This window comes from Crocuta crocuta, unplaced genomic scaffold (genome assembly GCF_008692635.1).
Source record: "Crocuta crocuta isolate KB4526 unplaced genomic scaffold, BGI_CrCroc_1.0 scaffold95, whole genome shotgun sequence".
In the NCBI taxonomy this organism is placed as follows: domain Eukaryota; kingdom Metazoa; phylum Chordata; class Mammalia; order Carnivora; family Hyaenidae; genus Crocuta; species Crocuta crocuta.
This window is the reverse complement of record NW_027530971.1, coordinates 7,917,792-7,936,822: the sequence shown is the minus strand read 5'-3', so window position 1 is coordinate 7,936,822 and position 19,031 is coordinate 7,917,792. Positions and strand designations below refer to the sequence as shown.

Sequence of the window (19,031 nt, the reverse complement as noted above, 5' to 3'; positions counted from 1 at the left end):
ACCAGGGACATTTATTGATCCTGCCCTCCAGGGCTTACATTCCAGATTTACAGGTGAGAAAATGGGCTCAGAGAGGCCCAGCAACCTGCCCAGCACCCCACAACCGCTGAGGGCCACAGCAGGTCTCAAAGCCAGTTGCCCGGATTGCAAAGCCTTAAATATGGGGCCGGTGGTGGCAGGGCTGGGAGGGTGGCTTGAGTGGCCACGGCTCATCCAGGTGCCCTGTGACCCAGAGAGGGTCAGCTCTCTCCTCACATGTGGCCACCAGATGCCATCAGCATGGCCAGCAGCAAGCAGCCCCAGACGTCACTGGCGTGCCTCTGGGGCCACGGCGTGTGGGGACAGCTGGATAAAGGCAAGGAGGCCCAGGATCCCAGCACAGGAGCCTCCACGGCCCCTGCATGTCACCACCACCACCACCATCACCAGCATCATCACAAGGAGAAACTTGCCCACCCACCTCCTTGCCCACCTCCCAGACGCTCTAACAGCCACATGTCAGCCCCAGGGATTAAGGCCCAGACTGTGTCCATAAATAGTTTTGGCTCGGGAGCCGAGGACACATCACACCCAACCTGGCCTGACCGAGGGCTGTGTGACCCACTTGCTGAGCATTTTTTGAGAGGCAGCAAGTCCAGCCTTCAGGACACCTAGTGCCCATCTCAGTGCCACCTTAGGTGTGCAGTGTAGACCGGGGCTGCCATGTCCCAACCATGAACCTGGGTTCCTTGTAGGTAGACAATGGGATTCCACCACATCATCTCTTTGTCTCTCAAACCCCATTTGCCCTCGTTCAGTGCACCCAGAACCATCTCTCCTTTGCCCACAGCCCACTTGGGAGACTCCACCCACTGCCCCTCTTCAGCAGTACTCGCTTCCCAACTCCTGGTATCCTCAAAACTATGCTAGACGTAAGGAATGGGTGTCACTCCCATTGTAAAGATGGGCAAAGTGAGGCTGCAGGATTTGCTCCGGGAGAGGGATTGCAGATGCTGCATCAGCCTCCAGGCTCGAGTAGCATCACCCAGAAGCCACCCCTGCCCTCTAAAAAAGGGTGGTCTCCCCAGACCTCAGTTAGGAGAGGAGCGCGAGAGAGGCCTCTGAGGATTCTAATGGTGCCGAAGCAGCCCTCACTTAGGTCGCCGAGTGCTTGGGGTGTGCTGGGGGCACAGCCGGCCTGGGCCTGACTGTGGCGGCGGGGGCCTGGCTGGGCACCCAGCAGAACCTTTGCTGCCCCACCTGGTCAGCATGGGTGGCGAGCAGTTTCCCTGGCTCAAGGATCCCCCATCACCTGCCCGCCCAGCTGCCCCTCTGCTCTCCAGGGAGCCCTCAGGTGGGAGGGCAGAGGCCCCAGCCCCCCTGGTGGACACTGTACAGAGATCCTGCAGCCCCGACCTCCCATCAGGACCACCACGGGGACAGGTAATGACCGCCCAGAGCCCCACCTGAGTGGCACTTGCCAAAGCCCACTTACCCGGCTGCCTTTGGGGCCAGGGTCTCCTACCGGTCCAGGTAACCCCTGAAACATGAAACACAGGGGGGCAAGGACATATGGAACCGTCCTACCTGTTGCCAATAGCCCGGGGGCAAATCGTGTCTTCTTTGGGCCTCAGCTGCCCCCTCTGTAGAAGGGGAGGGGGCTTAGCCCTGCAGTCTTCACACTGAGGCCCCCACCTCTACGCCTGAGTCCCAGGGAGTGGCTGGGGGCGCGGCGGGGGGGGGAGGGGAACTGAGTGGGAGGAGCCCCACCCCCACAGCACCAGAAGGCCTTTCTTCTGCTCCCTTTGAGCCACCTGTGCCCTACTGCCTTCAAAGAGACGGTTCTGTGGCCCAGCCCCCTGAGCAGCCCTTTCTTCCATGCACGCCCGGCGGGCGCAGCTCCTCAGCCCCCAGCCTGCTGCCTCCCTCCTCCTGGGGGCACCCGTGGCCATCTCCACACCACCATGGCCACCGAGCTTCCAGAAGCCATATACTGCACCTGCCTGCCAGGGTAACCTTTGGCCCCTGGGCTGCCCTCAGGTCCTGGCCGCCCCTGCAAAGGAACAAAGAGAAACATAAGGAAAGGAGAAGACCCGGCCAGCGCTGAGTCTGGGGGGCTGTGGGAGACTGAGGCTTACAATGGACAAAGAGAAGGGCAGGAATGCGAGATGACTCGGGAGGAAGGGGGAAGGGCTGCACGCCCCCCCCCCCAAGCCCCCCCCTCCGTGAAACTGGTCAGACCAGCTCAGAAGGACGGCTGGGGACTGAGCAAGCCCCGAGGAGCCTGGCTGGCTCTCCCAGCTGGCAGGGGGCTGCTGTTTGACTTGGGCCAGCGCAGCCCAAATTCCTGCAAACCCCGTGGCGACATGTATAATATCCCCTAACATCGCCCGGAACAGGCCAGCTATTCATGGCTCAACCGGAGCCCGGCTGCTCATGCCAACACCGGGCCNGCAGGATGGGAGGCAGAGCTGCCTGGCTCTGGGGCTCACTCATGGCCTGGGGCCCAGAGAGGGGGGCAGGGGCGGGCAGGGGCTGGAGCGGATTGAGAGCGAGGAGGGCAGGGCTGAGGCCGCGGCCCTCACCTGTTCTCCAGGGTGCCCCGCCGGTCCAGGATAGCCCTTGTATCCCTGTGGGGGGAAGAAACGACATCAGGCCGGGAAGGCACCTCTGGGCCGGGACCAGCCGGCAGAGGCCCGGCCTCCCTGCTGCGTTTTCGGCACTGCCTGCTCTGCAGACGGCAGGCAGGGGTGCGGTGTGCGCTAATGGACGTCCATGTGTCCACCAAGGTTGGCGGGTTGCTGGGTTTCCTCCGCCGCCAGTGGCTCTCAGACCAGAAGCCATGCGTAGAGCTGTTCGCGCTCTGGGAGCTGGGATAGGGCACGTGTGACAGAGTGATGCTGTGTCCCAGCCATTCCTTCCAAATCTGGACAGGGGAGAGCCCGCCAAAAGCCAGGGTAGGGTGATTTCTCAGTAGATGGGGGGCCAATTAGGACCTCCAGGTGTGGAATATCCTCAACCACCATGTAATGCTGGGATCTGGGTCAAGACCGGTCCCTTCTCACAAACCCCCCATCAGAAAAGATCTCACACATACCGACCAAATATGTTAACCAAAATGCATTAACCCACCGGTCCCAGCTCTCATTCCAGAGAGGAAGAGGCCACCCAGGTGCCTGAAGGACTCTGGCAACGAGCAAGTACTAACCCTGACCCTCTGTCCCCATGGTCCACGGCCAGGTGTCTAGGTCAAGAATCAAACAAATGTGGGCCTTCACACGGCCCTAGGGATGAACCACCACAGCCATTTCCTAGGACTTAGGGGCTCTCCGAAGGGAAACCCTGGACTTCAAGCCTCTATCACCTTCAGGCGGCTGTAAAATAAGACGAGGCAGGGGGCTTCCATTTCCAACAGGGCAGCCACACAGGTGTCCGTCAGAGCCCCTCGCACAGAGAGCCTAGGGCTTGGTTCAGAGGCTAGCCCTCATCTGCTGTGCAACTCTGCTGGATTTCTACCCTTCTCTGGACCTCAGCTGAGGGCGTGGGAAGTCTGAGTCCCCCTCCGCTCTGGTGTCTGAGAACTCCAGCGTTCTACGGCTCCCCCAGACGAAGGGTGGGGCGGGGGAGGGGAGGGGGAGGCAGGGATTCTCATTTCCATTTCACAGAGGAGAAAACTAAGCCCCCGGAACTTGCTCTGAGTCCCATTGCTAAGAAGCAGTGGGCTCACATTCACTGCCGGGTCCTTCTGACACCCGAGGCCATATCGAGCACCTTGCAGACATTCCGGGCAGGCACAGTTCGACGTGTACACACACACACACACACATGCACGCACACACGCACGCACACACGCACGCGCTCAGCACCACCCACAAGCCCCCGGGAAGCATGACTCTTAATTACAAACAGCAGAGTTGGTTTGATCCAAGACGTTTGGGGAGTTTATAAGCATTCCTCCTGCACCTACTCATACCTCAGGACTGCTCGGCGATATGATTACATCTCGCATTTGGGGGCCCATGAGGTTGATGCAACACAGGAGAGTTTTCTACCTGGGGCCCAGGGCCTTTTTCCCGCTGAGCAAACGGATGCATGGGCTGTAGCCGGCGGCCGGCTGCAGGGCGGCTACGATCTCTCGTTTCAGGTTGATCCAGAACTCTGCTACCTCGCTACTGGATCCCCACATGATCTGGGGCCACTGAGGCCACCTCTTTGAGCCTCGGTTTCCTCTTTTGGAAACAGAAGTATAAGGCTTGTCATGGATCAGATGACACAGCATGTGGGAAGTACCCAGCACTGTATCGGGCATTGAACTCAAGGGCCCTGTAAGGACCAGCGGCTGTTACCTCAGGACCTTCATATTTCACTCATTCATTCAACAAACACTTACTGGATTTTTAAGTGCCCTGCGCCACAGTAGGCATAGGCTGAATGAGAAGACAACATCGTCTGCCTTAATGGAGTTTACAGTCTCATTAAGGTGATATACAAACAAATAAATATGAAACATAATGTCTGGGTGAGGGAGAAATAAGGAGTTGTTTCCGTGGGCGTAGAGTTTCAGTTTTGCAAGATGGGAAAGGTCTGGAGATGGGCTCCACCATGATGGAAATGCGCTTAGCACTGTTGAATTGTGCCTTTAAAGACAGCTAAGTGGCAAATTTTATGTGTCATGGTTTTTGCCAAAATTAAAAATTAAAATTAAAAAAAGAGGCGACCGCGTGGTTGAGATCAGCACTATGAACAAAAGTGAGCAGGGTCCGCTGACAGAGGAAGGCTGTGTTGGGGACAGAGCAGGACAGCAGGTGGGCATCAGGGCAGGCTGCTCAAAGAAATAAATGAGCTGAGTTAGCTCTGGGCAGAAAGGAGTTCCAAGCAGAAGGAGCAGCAGGTGCTGAAGACTTGAAGGCAAGAATGCTCTCCAGTGGGTTTGAGGCAGAATGAGACCTATGTGACCGGAGCAGAGTGAGTGAGGGGTGAGGCATGGGAGGTGGTGGTTAGGAAAGGGCAGAAGCCAGGGCGCAGAAGGCATTACGATGGCAAGAACTCACAGGAGGATTTTGAGCAGGGACATGTCCTCATGTGACACACGTAATCGCCTTTAGTAGCCTCTCTGCACTTGGAACTTGCACGTGAGGAAGAGCAAGCAAAGCCTTGCCCACGAAGAGCAGAATCGAGCCTTGAGCTCAGGCTGTGTGATTCCACTCAGGCAATTGCCATCTCTGAGCCTCACTCTGCCATTCTCAGCCTGCCTTGGGTTGCGGCAAAGAGCCAATGCAGTAGTGGGGTAAAGATCCCGAGAGAACCATGAAAGGGGACCAGGGACTCTCCCCGCCCCCCCAAGCATCACCAGCTGCTTGGGCTTCCCTGTGGCCAGAAAGAAATCAGCTAGAAACCAATGCATCAGCAGAGAAGCCCGTGAAATCGCAGAAGATTTCAAGTAAACCCTTTACTCAGGACAGAGAAGAAGGAAACAAATGTTTATCAGGGATGTGGACAGTGGCATGCCCTTTGCCTGGCCTGGTACTAAAGCCTTAAATAAACACATCCGTTCATCAACTCCTTGCAATCAATTCCTACCCTAGCAGGTAGGAATTACAAGGCACACTTGCCTCATGAATAAACAGGCTCAGAGAGGGAAAGAGACTTTCCTGAGGCTACACAGCTTCCCGGGGCTATGCCAGGCCATGACTCCAATCCCTATGTCCTAACCACCCAATCATGGGATGAGACATACTTATGAGGCCCAAGGCCCACCTAGAAGAACCACGGCCATACAGGGAAAGACCCCCTTGTAGACCCCCCTCCCGGGACAGAGCATGTAGATCACCACAGCATTATTAGGACAGAAGACGGTCCTGGAACTCCGGAGTATCTGAGCTGGAAGGGACCTAAGCCATCAATCTGACCACCTTTCTCATTGGACAGGCCTGAGAAACTTACCAGGGGGAAGGGACCTGCCCGAGTTACTTAGCAAGTTATGGCCAAGCCTAGGCTATTCCCTAGAACTCGAGACCCACTGGGCTGTGCTCTATCCAAAAGGCCACAATTCCTAGGTCTGTCCCAATCAATGCACCCTGAAGGGACTTGAACATTGCCGTGGACACCCATCTCTCCTGTCAGGCTGAGAGCGGCAGAGACTAAGCACAGCCAAGGCATGGGGTGGGGTTCGGGGAGGTTCCTGTGCTCCCTGGAAGTACCTTGACAGTGTTTACCAAGCTGGGGCCAGCCAAATAGCTTCAAATGACAGGGGCCCAGGACCTGGAAGAATCTAAAACCATTATCTTCCCCTGGGCCCCAGCAATTACGGGGCAGGCACTGACCGCAAGGTGGACCCAGGGGCAGTGATTTCCCCATGTGTGATCGGTGCCCGGCTGGTACGAGGGGAGAGCAGATGCTTTGGGGGAGCTCCAGGGACCACGGAGTCTGTAAGGGGCCTCTGGCTGCCCGGCAGGCGGGTCTCCACAGGACCCGTGTTTATAATAGAACTCGGTCTATATTTTGGTTGGGGAGCCAGATTAATCATTGCTTACAATGCACAAGGAGAAACCAGACATCACCTCACTGTTGTTGCAGACAGTCTCCCGGTCGGCCGGGATGCTATTTGGGCTTCGGGCAGGGAGGGTGGGGGTGGGGGTCCTGTTCTTGCCTGGGGTCCTGGGGAGCAACGCCTGCCTAGACCTCGGCCGTTCCTCTGGCAGACTCCTCCCAAAACTCCTCTAACAACTCGCCAGCCCACATCCCACCCGGCGCCAGTCCACAGGACAGACAGCCCCATTTAACAGAAAGGATCAGTGAGGAAGAAACACGCCAGGAGCAGAGTGACTCGTTATACGACACTGGCCAAGTCCCTGCTCCTCTCTGGACCTCAGTTTCCCCAGCTGGCCTCTTAAAGCATCGTGTTGACTCAGAAGGTGTGGGATTCAGAAATGCGCGTCCAAAAGCACAGTCAGTCAGTGACACACCAGGCATCTGACAGCAAAGTCTGCCCAGGGGGTACCTGACAGGTTGGGCAGGAAGACACAATTTCTGTATGGTTCATACATTCATCCACTTGTTCTTTCATTCAACTAAGGTCAGCTGAGCCCCAGCGATGCCCTTGAGTTATGCACTAAGAATACACTAGTGAACAAAACAAGCTTCCCCCACCTTCTAGAAGGTAACACCTATTTTTTTTTTTAATTTTAAAATGTTTTATTTATTTCTGAGAGAGAGAGGCAGAGTGAGCAGGGGAGGATCAGAGAGAGAGGGAGACATAGAATGGGAAACAGGCTCCAGGCTCTGAGCTGTCAGCACAGAGCCCGACACGGGGCTTGAACCCACAAACCGTGAGATCATGACCTGAGCCGAAGTTGGACACTTAACCAGAAGGTGCCCCAGAAGGTAACACCTATTAAGTGGAACGAAAGAGAGCACCACATGCTAGGACAGTGTAGACGTCCAGCTGGAAGGGGCAGCACTGTAAACGGGCTTGAAGGAGGAGTGGGGTGGACCGCAGAGCCGGAGCAGAGCTCAGAGATGGCGGTGGGCAGGGGCCCCGGAAGCCCAGGGCAGCCCAGCAGCAGAGGGGCCTGGAGAAGCTTCCTGGTGGGGGCTCTGCATGGCAGTGGCCAAGTCAGGCGGCCTAAGGAAGGCCCGTGGGCAGGATGAGGGCTGCAAGGGGCAGCTTGGAGGAAGTTGCGAGTGGATAACCAAGTGTACCATCAGTCACGCCTACGTGGGGCAGTGTGCTAAGAAAGATCCTGAGGCCTGTGGATGCATGCATCCCGCACTGGGCTAAACCCCTCATCAGGAAACAAGGATGAACAGGCTCTCTGTGCACTTTTGCTCCAGCTGACAAACATGCCAAGGACACCCGCGAGTGTCCCACCAGCCAAAGGTGCGGGGTCCCAAAGGGGCTGGGAAGGTGGGCTGGCAGATCAGAGAAAGGTGGCGTGATTTTTGCCTAGGGGTCCTGGGGAGGCGCACTTGGAGAAGATGGTGTGTGAGAACAGAGTTGAGGGACAGATGCGCGAAGATGAGTTTGGAAGAGAGAGCGTGCCAGTGGACAGATCAGCATAAACAAGTGCAGGGAGGCAGGAAGGACCAGGGCGCGTAGGATCGGGGAGCGGGGTCTCTGGGCCGCAGAGATTCTCGCAGCCTCAGCTCCGGGGCCACTGTGGTCCTTGAGTCTTTGCTGCGAGGCTGTGAGGCTGTCCTGTGCCTTGTAGGATATCTAACAGCATCTCTGGCTTCCACCTGTGAGAAGCCAGTAGCCTCCCCCTCCCAGCTGTGATGACCAAATGTCTCCAAACATTGCTAACTGTTCCCTGGGGGCGGGGTGGGGAGGAATCACCCCCAGCTAGGAAGCCCTGCTCTAAGGGAAGAAAGCAGGAGGGCCGGACTAGGAACAGCACAGAACTCCTCCCTCCCAAGGTGCAAACGGGGTTCTGGTCGGCTTCCTGGCTCGCGGAGGGCGGTTAGCTGGTAACTAGGCAAGATGACGGATGGGATCAGAGGGGCAAGACCTTCGGTGTGTTTCCTTCATGATCATCATGATCATTCATTCATTCAACAAATAGGTATGTGGTACCTACCCAGCACCAGCCCCGCGCCAGTGCTGGGGACATGACAGCTCATTTCACCAGACCTCTCTCCCTGAATCCCGACCACGCCCCGGAGCATCTGAGGCCCGGCGAGGTGAGGCCCCAGCTCATGCAGCAGGAGAGGGGACGGAGCTGGGTTCCGTCCGGGTCTCTCTGGCCTGGTGTGTGTGCCTGCCCAGCCCACGGGAACTCGCTCGCTTCAGCAAGCATCACGGGTGGACGGTGGACAAGTGAACCTTGTTTGAGAAGCTGTTTTGATTGGCATTGTGCAGAGAGAGAAAGGGCTTAAGGGTCAGAGACCTGGGTGCAAATCCCAGCTCTGCGGCTTAGCGGCCCTGGAAGGTATTTCCATTCAATCAGTGGCCCTCGGTCTCGGCTGCACCTGAGAATCTTGTACTGGGTCGCATTCACACCAAATGAACCCGAATCCGTGTGGTGGGGTCCACGGCCCCCAGCTGGTTCTCAGGCACAGTGGGGCTGGGAGGCAGCGCTGTAGACTTCCTTCTCCATGAGCTCATTCCCAGTGTCAGCATGGAGCCTGGTACCTACGTCTATATTTGCTAAACGATCAGAAGAATGAATGAATGAGTGAATGAATGAATGAATGAACGAACAAATGAATGAATGTCTACTTGAGCCTCAGTTCTCTCAGCTGTAAATAGGGATAATACTGCTTTAAGTCTTGGAAGCTGTTATGAGGAAACAATATGATAAAGGACAGTCCCTCTTTGTGTACCTTCTAATTTGTCACACTATTTAACATGGGAACCCTTCCAACCCAAATTCCCTTTTTCCTATTTTTGCCCCATTTTCTACTCGTCCTTCTTCTGTTTTTACTGTTTTTATTATCCGTCTCCCCACTACACACACAAGGACACAAGCTCCGGAGAGGATGGGGATTTTTGTCCAAGTGTTCAGCCCCCACCCCCACACCTTGCATCCTGCCTGGCACAGAACAAGCATTCGATCAATTCTGTTAAGTGAATGAATGAATAGGATGATTGGCGTCACGCCAAGGTGTCAGGTGCGATGCTACCCCGTCAGTCCTCCTCCCCGGCTCCCACCACTGGTCAGAGGTCCCTGCCTGGGGACCCGAGCTGCCCTGTGCCTTGCCCACCACCCTCTACAAGCAGGTGACCCTTGTCTGCAACAGACCAAACTCCTGCACGTCAGCCTGACCCAGGGCGTGAGGGGCTCGGTGAAAATGGCTTTGCCGGTTTTCCACCCGCACGGAGGCTCTCCGTTCTCAGGCAGGCTGGTCCCACTGGAATGGGGGCTCTGAGCCCCCTCAGACATCTGCAGAGAGCAGGGAGCCCTGGCACCCAGGCAGGGGCTGGACTGGTCTGCTTTTCCCGTCTCCCACCACCTCTGCTAGACTCCCACCCCCATGCCGAGCGAGACCACCACTGGCTGCTTTATGAGCCGGGGCTGGAAAGAGACTTTTCCACTCACACCTCATCCATCAGAAAGTACTAGAGCATGGAGAGGAAGCGAGTGGGGAGAGGGACTCCCTCTGTGTTCTCTGGGCCAGAAAATACCATGTTTCCCCAGCTCACAGACAGCCACGGGCTCCCGTCTGGGTCTGGCCTCCGCAGATTTATGGCGTGGCCTACCCTGACCGGGGAGGGTGGAGGGGACGCAGGGGACGTGATGCTCCAAATCCCCCTGTGCCACAGGGACTCTCAGAGCAAGGACAAGATGGGGGCAGTAGATGCCACATCTGTCTAGATGAGAACCAGATGGCCCAGAAAGAGGGTGGCCGCAGCCACAGCCGGGAGCCAGGGTGGAAACAGAAGATGTGGCTCTAGGCCGACGTACCTGCCGGAAACCCCATTAGCAACGACGCAAACAGTAGTTGACCCTTGGCCCACCTGGCCCTACCACACTTCCTCCATTTCTTGAACACCTACTATGCGCAGGCCCTGTGCTCGGCGCATTAGGGAGAGCGACAAACCAGATTCTCACACCCTGGTCGGCAAGGCTAGACTTGGTGAGGCTGAAAATAACTAAGAAGGGCCAGGGGTCCTTGAGCGGAGTGGAGGTTTGTGGCCCGAAGGCTGGGAGGCTGGAAGTCCAGGAGGACTTCCTGGAATAGGCACTCGCACTGGCATTGTTGAGTCCTGGAAGATGGGAGCCCCTGGCTGGGAAGCGAGAGAGAAAAGCAGAGCATTGCAACCAAAGTGTACCTTTCGTCCAAGAGGCCCTGGCTCCCCGGAGATCCCAGGCAAGCCCACGTCGCCCTGCAAAACACAGACAAAGGGGTGAGGCAGGCGGACAGGAGCAGAGACCCTCGTGACATTGCAGGTGTGCCCCGCATGGCCAGCTGTCTGCGAACAGGAGTCCAGGAGGAGCACGAGGGTGGCCGAGTGGCCGGGTCCCCAGCCCCTCACCACTAACCCAGTTGCTGCACTTGATCTACTTCATACATTGGATTTTGGCACAGGCTACCACTTAGGGAAAGGCGTCCGCTGCCAAAACCGTGTTTGAAAACCACTGCCCAGGGGGACGCACAACTTGTCTGTCCCGTTCCGATCTGCTCTCTCTGCATTCCTGAGTCACCTTCCCTTCTTCCCATTCCTCATCCTTGCGGGGTATGTGGTCACCCAGAAGGGGGCATTTCTGCCCTGAGACCAAAGCACAGACAACCCAGAAGCAAGAGAAAGGCCCGGGCCCCTGGACTCTGGCAGACCCGGGTACAAATCCTCCAGCAAACCACCTGCCTCTGAGGCCTCTGTTTTCTCATCTGCAAGCTGGGCCCATCTGTCCTATAGGATAAGGTTTGGATGAGGAGCAGATGGGCATGTACATGGATATTTATACCTAGTAAATGTTTGCTGAATGAAACAATGATCTGGGAGGGCATGAAGGAATGATTTCTCTTGGGGAAATCAAAGGGAGCTGCTTCTCCTGTGTGCCCGAGCACAGGGGGCCGAGTTGGGCAGCAGTATTCTGTCCATCAGGAGGGCTCTTGGGCTGTGTCCGGAAAGAAGCCAGACAGACTCGAGTGTTCTTTCCAAGATACGTATGGGTGAGTGCCGGGGGTCCCTACTTAGAGCCTGCGCTCCCCTCTTCCTTCCCGTCCTGTGCTCCCTGGAGGCCCCGTCATCAGTGTAGGGGGGATGCTTCAGAGTAGATGAAGTCCTCTGGCCTAAGTGTTCTCTGTACCATGAGAAACTTCTGGTCTCATGGCCCCTCAGAGTTGGGGAGCCCTGAATAGCGGGCCCACCTCCTAGAATTCCACAGACATGTCCACTCGAATTAACCCCAGAGGGGATTTTGAATGCCTGTTGGAAGCTTCTGGGGTGGATGCTCCCAAGAAGCTTCTGGATGCCAAGGGTCACCTAGAAGGCCCTGCAGAAGCGCAGGGCATTACACAAAGGTCCCTCCCCAAGGGTGTGTCCATTGGCAAAGTCTTTTGCTGGCTCTATTGCTTGCAACCCCAAAGGAGACACAGGGAATGACCTGGCGTGTGGAAAGCTGAAGGGCTTCAGCGGAAACACCAGACCCCACTCTTCCCTTGCTGCTTCCCCACCCCTGCCTGTCATACCGTGGTCGCAGGCAGGGCACGGCAGTTTCCCTCCTGTCCACTCCCCCACTTCCCTCAATGCTGGGGGTCCCTGGAAACCTACCTTTGCCCCATCGTGGGCCTTTCCTGGTGAGAGCCCTGGGTCCCCTTTCTGTCCCTGAAACAAAAACAATTCCACTTTGGCCACCAAGTCGTCTAGAGAGGCCATCTCCCCACAATCTCTGCTCAAAGCCTTGCCTCCTGCTAAAATCTCCCCCCACCCATCACCCCCGACCCCGGGGCTCACACATCTCCAGTGGAGTCTTCTCCAGTTCAATCCCTCCCTGTGCTAACACCTTCCATAGCTCCCTACTGATGGCATGAAGATCCGTCCAGGCCCCTCCTTTTGTGTCCCACATCTTCTGTCATCTGGTCCCACCCATCCTCTGCAGACCTGGCTCTTTCCAGCAGCCAAACCCACAGACACAGTCCCTCTTCTCCTGGCCAGAGCACAGCCCATCCTCAGCCATGCCCTGAGCTTCCCTGCGGAACGTCAGTCCCCCACCCGCATTCACCAAACCACAGCCATTCTTCGAGACGCAGCTTGAACGTGTCCCCCCCAACCAGCCAGCAGATCTCTGGATGCTGAGTCCTTGTGTATGTATATTGCCAGGACTGCCTCCTGACCTGTCCCCTGAGCTCTCAGACGGCTTCTGAGAGACACATCTAAGAGGTGTGACCGATTCTTCTTGAATTCCCGGTACCCTCACCTCGCTGTTCTCTAACTACTGCGGGTCAGTGCAGTAACACCCACTCACATCTGTGCATTGCCCTTTACAGTTTGCAAAGCCCTCATCTCATGAGAGCCTCACAACAGCCTGAGGAAGCGGGCAAGGGAAGCATTATTACCCCCCAATACATGTGGGGAAACTGAGGCCAAGAGAAGGAAAGGGACTGTCCAAGGCCCCAGCATGACGCACTGGACGCGTTAAGACCCCTGAAGTAGTCATTCCCAGATCTGCCTTCTGGGACCTGGTAAGTTAGAAAGACGGTAAACTGAGAAGCCAGTAAGAGGAGGGGTCCCAGGCAGAGACAAGCACCCTTCGTGTCTAGCATACAGGAGCATCCCTGTCGTGAGGATCCTGGCTCCCAAGAGCCTGGGGCTGAGGGCACGGAGCCGTGGAGCTCACCAGCTCCTTCCAGGGCTGCGGAGGCTCCTGGCTGCCAGCCTGCTCCTCTGGCCCAAACACAGCTAAATTACTCAGAAAACAGTCCTTTGGAAAGTCGGTCCACCCTGATGTCACCTTCCAAGAACCCCTGATCCCTGTCCCTCACGCTCACTCCCACGCTCCTTCCCCAAGCTGGGCCCTGAGTCAGAAGTCCTAGAGCGAAGGCACCGAATCCCAGAGGCCCCTCAGGCAAGTCACTTGACTGCTCTGAGCCTCCATTTCCCAGCCTTGAAGTGGGGGCTGCACAGGACACACACGCAGGCACACACGTGCAGAAGGCCACATGCACCCGCAATCTGATATGTACGCAGTCGTACACAGGCATATGCATACACACCCTGTCACACACAGGTGCACACACACACGCACGCACACACACACTCATACGCATGCACACACATCCGCCAGCGTCCTCGGTTTCCTGGCAAGGAGCCAGTGAGATAATGGATGGGACACATGGGAGGGGGGTTTGGCCAAGTTTAATTAATTCCCATTTGGCTCCTTTCTTCATCAGCCCTTCCAGAGCCTGACTCAGCCGCTCTCCACAAGACATTGCCACATTTGAACTGGACGGAGCCGTAAAGAGGGAGGAGGACTTTCACAGCACACCTACTCTGTGCCCGATACTGCGTCCGTTACACCTCTTAACACCCACTCGCTGCAATTCAGGATAGAAACACAGGTGCAGAGAGGCTGGGTCAGAGCCTGGGGTGACACGCAGGTAAGAGGCGATGTCTTCCTAGGTTCCGTTAGTGCCCGGTCTGTCTGACTCCAAAGCATCTACTCGGTTACGAATGAGAAGCCTGGATGACTGTCCCACACTCCCTCTGACCAAATGCCAGCTGGCCCAGGCAGGGGACTGTCCCCTCCCATTGGAATGCCGGCTGTCTGTCCACCTGGGCCCCTCCAGGTCCCTCCTGCCTCAGAGCCCGCCCTCCAGGACCCACCACCTCACCCCGGCCACCCCTCACACACAGTCTCCCAGCCTCGGCTCCTCACAAGCCCTGCTCCGATGCCTTTTATGTCCATGGTGCAAGTGCAAGGCCAGGCTCAGGGCTACCAAGGATTCCAATGGCCAAAAAAGGACAGCAGCTTCCCCCACCCCGCCCTTGCCCACCTCAGTCTGCAGCCGGTAGAGGAGCTGGGCTTGAAATGCACTCAGAGGCAGGTCTTTGTGTATTCCGTTCTGTTATTTTATAAGAGGGGAAACTGAGACTCGAAGAGATGACAGACTTGCTCCCTTGTCCGGGTTCCTTACCTGGGCCGTTTTCCTTACTTATGGATTTTTCTCTGCATTCTCAGCAGCTAGCACAGTGCTTAGGATATAATCCGTGTCCGAGTACCACAGCTACAAATTTAGATACATATTGAACATCTACTCTGAGCCATGTTTTGGGGCAAAAACAGGGAAAATCCCAGGGGGAACAAGACCCAGCTTGTGTCCGGGGGTACTCCCGAGGGAGACACCGGAGCCAAGCAATGATAATAAGCACTAGCATTTTCTGGGTGCTCTTCTGAGCCCTGGACACATAAATTTGTGAGGTAGCAACAACCACCATCCCCATTTCACAGATGAGGAAACAAAGGCACAGAGGCTAAGTAACCCGTCCAAAGTCCTACAGTTTGTAAATGGGATTTAGACTCAGGCAGTCTGATTCCTGAGCCCAAGCTCTTTATATTTCAACACACAGCAGGTGAAAACACTACAAGCCAGTGATAAGAGGAGTCCAGGAGGAAGTCAGGGAGAACTTAATCCAGACTGAGACGAAATCCCTGAAGGGGGTTCCAGCTAAGCTAAGGCTGGAGGCAGACAAGGAGGGAGGCAGATGAAGTTTTCTCTGCAGGGATGCTCGAGGTGCCCCGAGTCAGGTGCATGTGCAGCTTCTGGGATGGAGAAGACTCTGTGTCTTCCCAGCCAGACTCCTGCAGAGTCCCCGGGGAGAGACAGGAGGAAGCTATAAGGTCTAATTAATTGCTTATACATTGGTGAGGATGAGAACCTGCTTGTCAACCCAGCTCTTCAGCCAATGAGCCTGTGTGACCCTGGGCAAGCCCCTTCCCTCTCTGCATGGGGAACGGCTCTCCATCTGGACCGGTTAACAGAGCCTCTGGGAACTAGAAGACGGAAAGTTGTATCCTCAACCATAAAGGCTACAGATATAGTGGGGGTGGTAACTCTGTTGAGCTCCTTTTCTGCAGGTAGGATTGGGAAGTGGAGAGAATGGAGGGCTCTGAGTGGCTGAGGTCTGGAGAGGGATGCATCAGGACGGATTGGGAAATTCTGGGCCAGGAATCCTCTGTGCAAGTCATCTCTAATCCAAGTACCCAGCACAGGGCCAAATGAGCACATGAGTGATTAGGACCCCAGGGGACAACTCTAGGGCTGGGATTGGCTCAGACTGGCTTCCTCTAAAAATAACGTAGACCTCATGCATTTAGAAGTTCAGGCCAATGCAATAGGGCAAGAAAAACAAATGAGACAACTAGCCTTTGAGGAAAAGGAGACACAAGTGTGTCCTTTTTTGCAAACGGTATGATTGCCTGTCAAAAAAATCCAGGAGAACCAATTGAAATACTGTTAAAATCAGTAAGATTCTTCAGTACAGGGCATGGCTATAAAATACACACAAAAAGGACAAAAACACAAAAGTCAACAGTCCTCTTCCAAAGTGGACAGCCAGTTAGAAAATAGAATGGGGAAAGATTTCATTCACAACAGCAACAAACATATAGGATTTCTAAGCATAAACCAGAGCTGTTGCAGGCCTTATGCAGTAAAAGCTATAATACTTTACCAGGAGGTGTTTAAAAAACTCAACCAGATGGAAAGACATGCCATGTTTTAGACAGGAAAACACAATATTTTAAAGATGTTAATTCTTCACAAATTAATATACACATTTAATACAATTCCAATAAAATCCCCAGGGTGCTTTTAAGGAAATGATTAAGATGAGCATAAAGTTCNTCTCTCTCTCTCTCCTAGAAATAAATAAAAATATTTTTTAAAATGTTAAAAAAAATAAAAACAGAGCAATAAAACATACTTAAATGGCCAGGAATAGACCCTGGTCTATCATAGAATAATCAGTAGAGTCAAGGTTACTTAATAAATGGTTAACCACTGGGGGGAGGGGGGGTAGGGGGAAAGACAAAGTTACCACTCCACCTCACACCCACCCCCCATGAAAATTAATACCAGATGGTTTAAAAAATTTTTTAAGATACAAATGATACTATGAAATGACTAGGAAGATAAATGAATACCTATCTGATCATGTGGTAGGAAAGAAATGTCTAAGTATAAAAGTAAAGAACAATAAATATTACGTATGGGTGGGAACCTTCTCCAAACTATCTGACATAAGTCCCCAATAAGTGTTAGCTGTTATTGTTGGTCCAAAAAAATAGATAAAACTTTTCTTTGTAAATATCATGAATACTCTGCAGAGGCAAACAGCCAAACTGGGACGTATTTGTAAAGTAGATGAAGCCTTCCTAATCTTAATACATAAATAGAAATAATTTTACAAATCCATAACAAAGGACAGCATCCCAACCCCCCAAATAAACCACTTCATAAACAATAAAATATAAATGGAAAACAGATGTAAGAAACGCATTCTTCTCAATGATCAATGAAGTGAAGTGAAAACAAGAATAAATTGTATTTTGAAAATACCCTGCCTTGATGCTAGCTAGCAGCAGCATGAATTGGTTCAATATTTCTAGAAGGCAATTGCTGGCAAAATAACGGAACACATCAAGCTCTTGTGTACGGGGCATATTTTAAATTATTCATATATATGTATGTGTGCATGTATGTGTATGTATATCTATATCTTTGTGTGTGTGCGTATGCATTTTGATTAGTATGTGTTAAATATGTGGGGCGCCTGGATGGTTCAGTCAGTTAGTCAGATCATGACCTTCTCACTTCAGCTCAGGTCATGATCTCACAGTTGTGAGTTTGAATCCCGTGTCGGGCTCTGTGCTGACAGCTCAGCGCCTGGAGCCTGCTTCAGATTCTGTGTCTCCCTCTCTCTCTGCCCCTCCCCTGCTAACACTCTCTCTCTCTCTCTCTCTCTATCAAAAACGTATAAACATTAAAAAATCTTTTTAAATTTATGTGTTATATATGTAAACGTTACCATATATAATATATGTTAATCCACAAAGAAAGAACATAGAGCTAACTGTGGAGCATAATTGCCTCATAGCTAAAAGTACAGACAGGCTTTGGAGTTAGGCAGTAGAGGGTCCAAATCCTGTCTCTGCTACTTTTCAAATATATGACCCTGGGCAAGTTATTTAGCCACTCGGACCTTAGTTTTTTCATCCATAAAATGGGGGTAATAACATGTGCCCTACAAAGTATGTAAAACTCTTGGCCAGCCCCTGGCCCAGTCCTCAAAATGCACTCAGTGCTTATCACTGGACAGGGCCATTGCAGGGAGCTGACTTTCTTTGTGATACTTTCTAGACTATTCCACATTTCCCTTAATGAGTATGGCCTACCTCCATCATCAGAGGAAGGGGGAAAGGCGGGGGCCTGAGATCCCTATAGGGCTATCTCCACCTGAGTTTCCACCAGCTCCGCCAGCAGCTGCCTGGGTCACCAAGTCTGCTCCTTCCTGCCCGCCTACCCTCCCCCAGTGCCTGAGGGCCCATAATAATCTTGGGTAATTCACTGTGAGCCATGCAGGCCACACCAGGGATGGAGAGTGGACCGGGCACCTTATCCTCTAGCCCAGGCGGCTCGGGTTTTCCTGCACCGCTGGAGCCCCACCTGCCTCTGGCCCAGAGCCCATCACCCTGCATCCCACCTGACTGCACCACGGTCCAGCCCCAGCACCCCAGCTCCACACCTCCCTGCGGGAGGCCGGCCAGGCCCTGCTTCTCGGGCTGCCTGAGTGGCTTCCACAGACCTTACCTGATCAGGTCCCCTCTGCTAAAACTCTGTGCAGGTATTCCTATTCCTCCTTGGATGAAGCCCAGAAGTCTTACCACCCCCCCACCAAGCCTGCTACCCTCCCCAGTCACCTCCTGCCTCTGTGTCTTGTCACCCGCTGCCCCTCAGACCTTAGTTCAACCCGTGTAACCTCTGGGAAAGCACGCCTCCCCTCCCACACCAGACCAATCCCCGTGTTAGGCATCGGAGCCCTGGTCATGGCGTAATTCTGCGTTTGTCAGTGATTCGCTTGTGTCCGCAATGTTGGGCCCCAACATCGGCCCAACGCCCTGCACGTGCTGACAGCCGACCCTTCCGTAGAACTGCCACAGGCCAGCACTGCTCTAAGTGACTCAGTTCCTCCTCATGACAACCCAAGGGGGCGGCTGCTCTTATCATCCATTTTCCAGAGGAGGACACTGAGGCAGGGGAGGCACGGGAAGCTGAAATGATGTACCCAGAGTCGCAGAACTAGGAGATGGCAGATCTGGGATGTGAACTTCGATCATCCGGCTCCAGCCTGTGCTCTTAATCATTGCCCTTTCCTGCGGCAACAACCGGGGGTCGGTTGGCTCCGTGAATCAATCCAGTGACTCGACACTAGGCCTCTAACGTCAGCCAGGGCGTCCTCCCAGCATGCTGGCTTCTTTGCCTCATTCTCAAAGCCCTTGATCTCAACTCCATGTGGAAGCTGACCCTCCCTCTTCTTGACGGATTTGAACGTGGGGTATACGGGTACATGTCCAGCGGGCAAACCCAAGGATCCAAAATATAGCCCTGCC

At 54.2% G+C, this 19,031-nt stretch overlaps 1 protein-coding gene across 1 annotated transcript in view; it reads right to left on the bottom strand.

The window, feature by feature from the left end:
* Positions 1-19,031, bottom strand: part of COL27A1 (collagen type XXVII alpha 1 chain) — a 127,526-nt gene that overhangs the window by 87,056 nt on the left and 21,439 nt on the right. Inside the window, 5 exon segments of the mRNA XM_077769771.1 lie at positions 1,475-1,519; positions 1,979-2,032; positions 2,565-2,609; positions 10,751-10,804; positions 12,194-12,247. Coding sequence (XP_077625897.1) covers positions 1,475-1,519; positions 1,979-2,032; positions 2,565-2,609; positions 10,751-10,804; positions 12,194-12,247 — 252 coding nt within the window.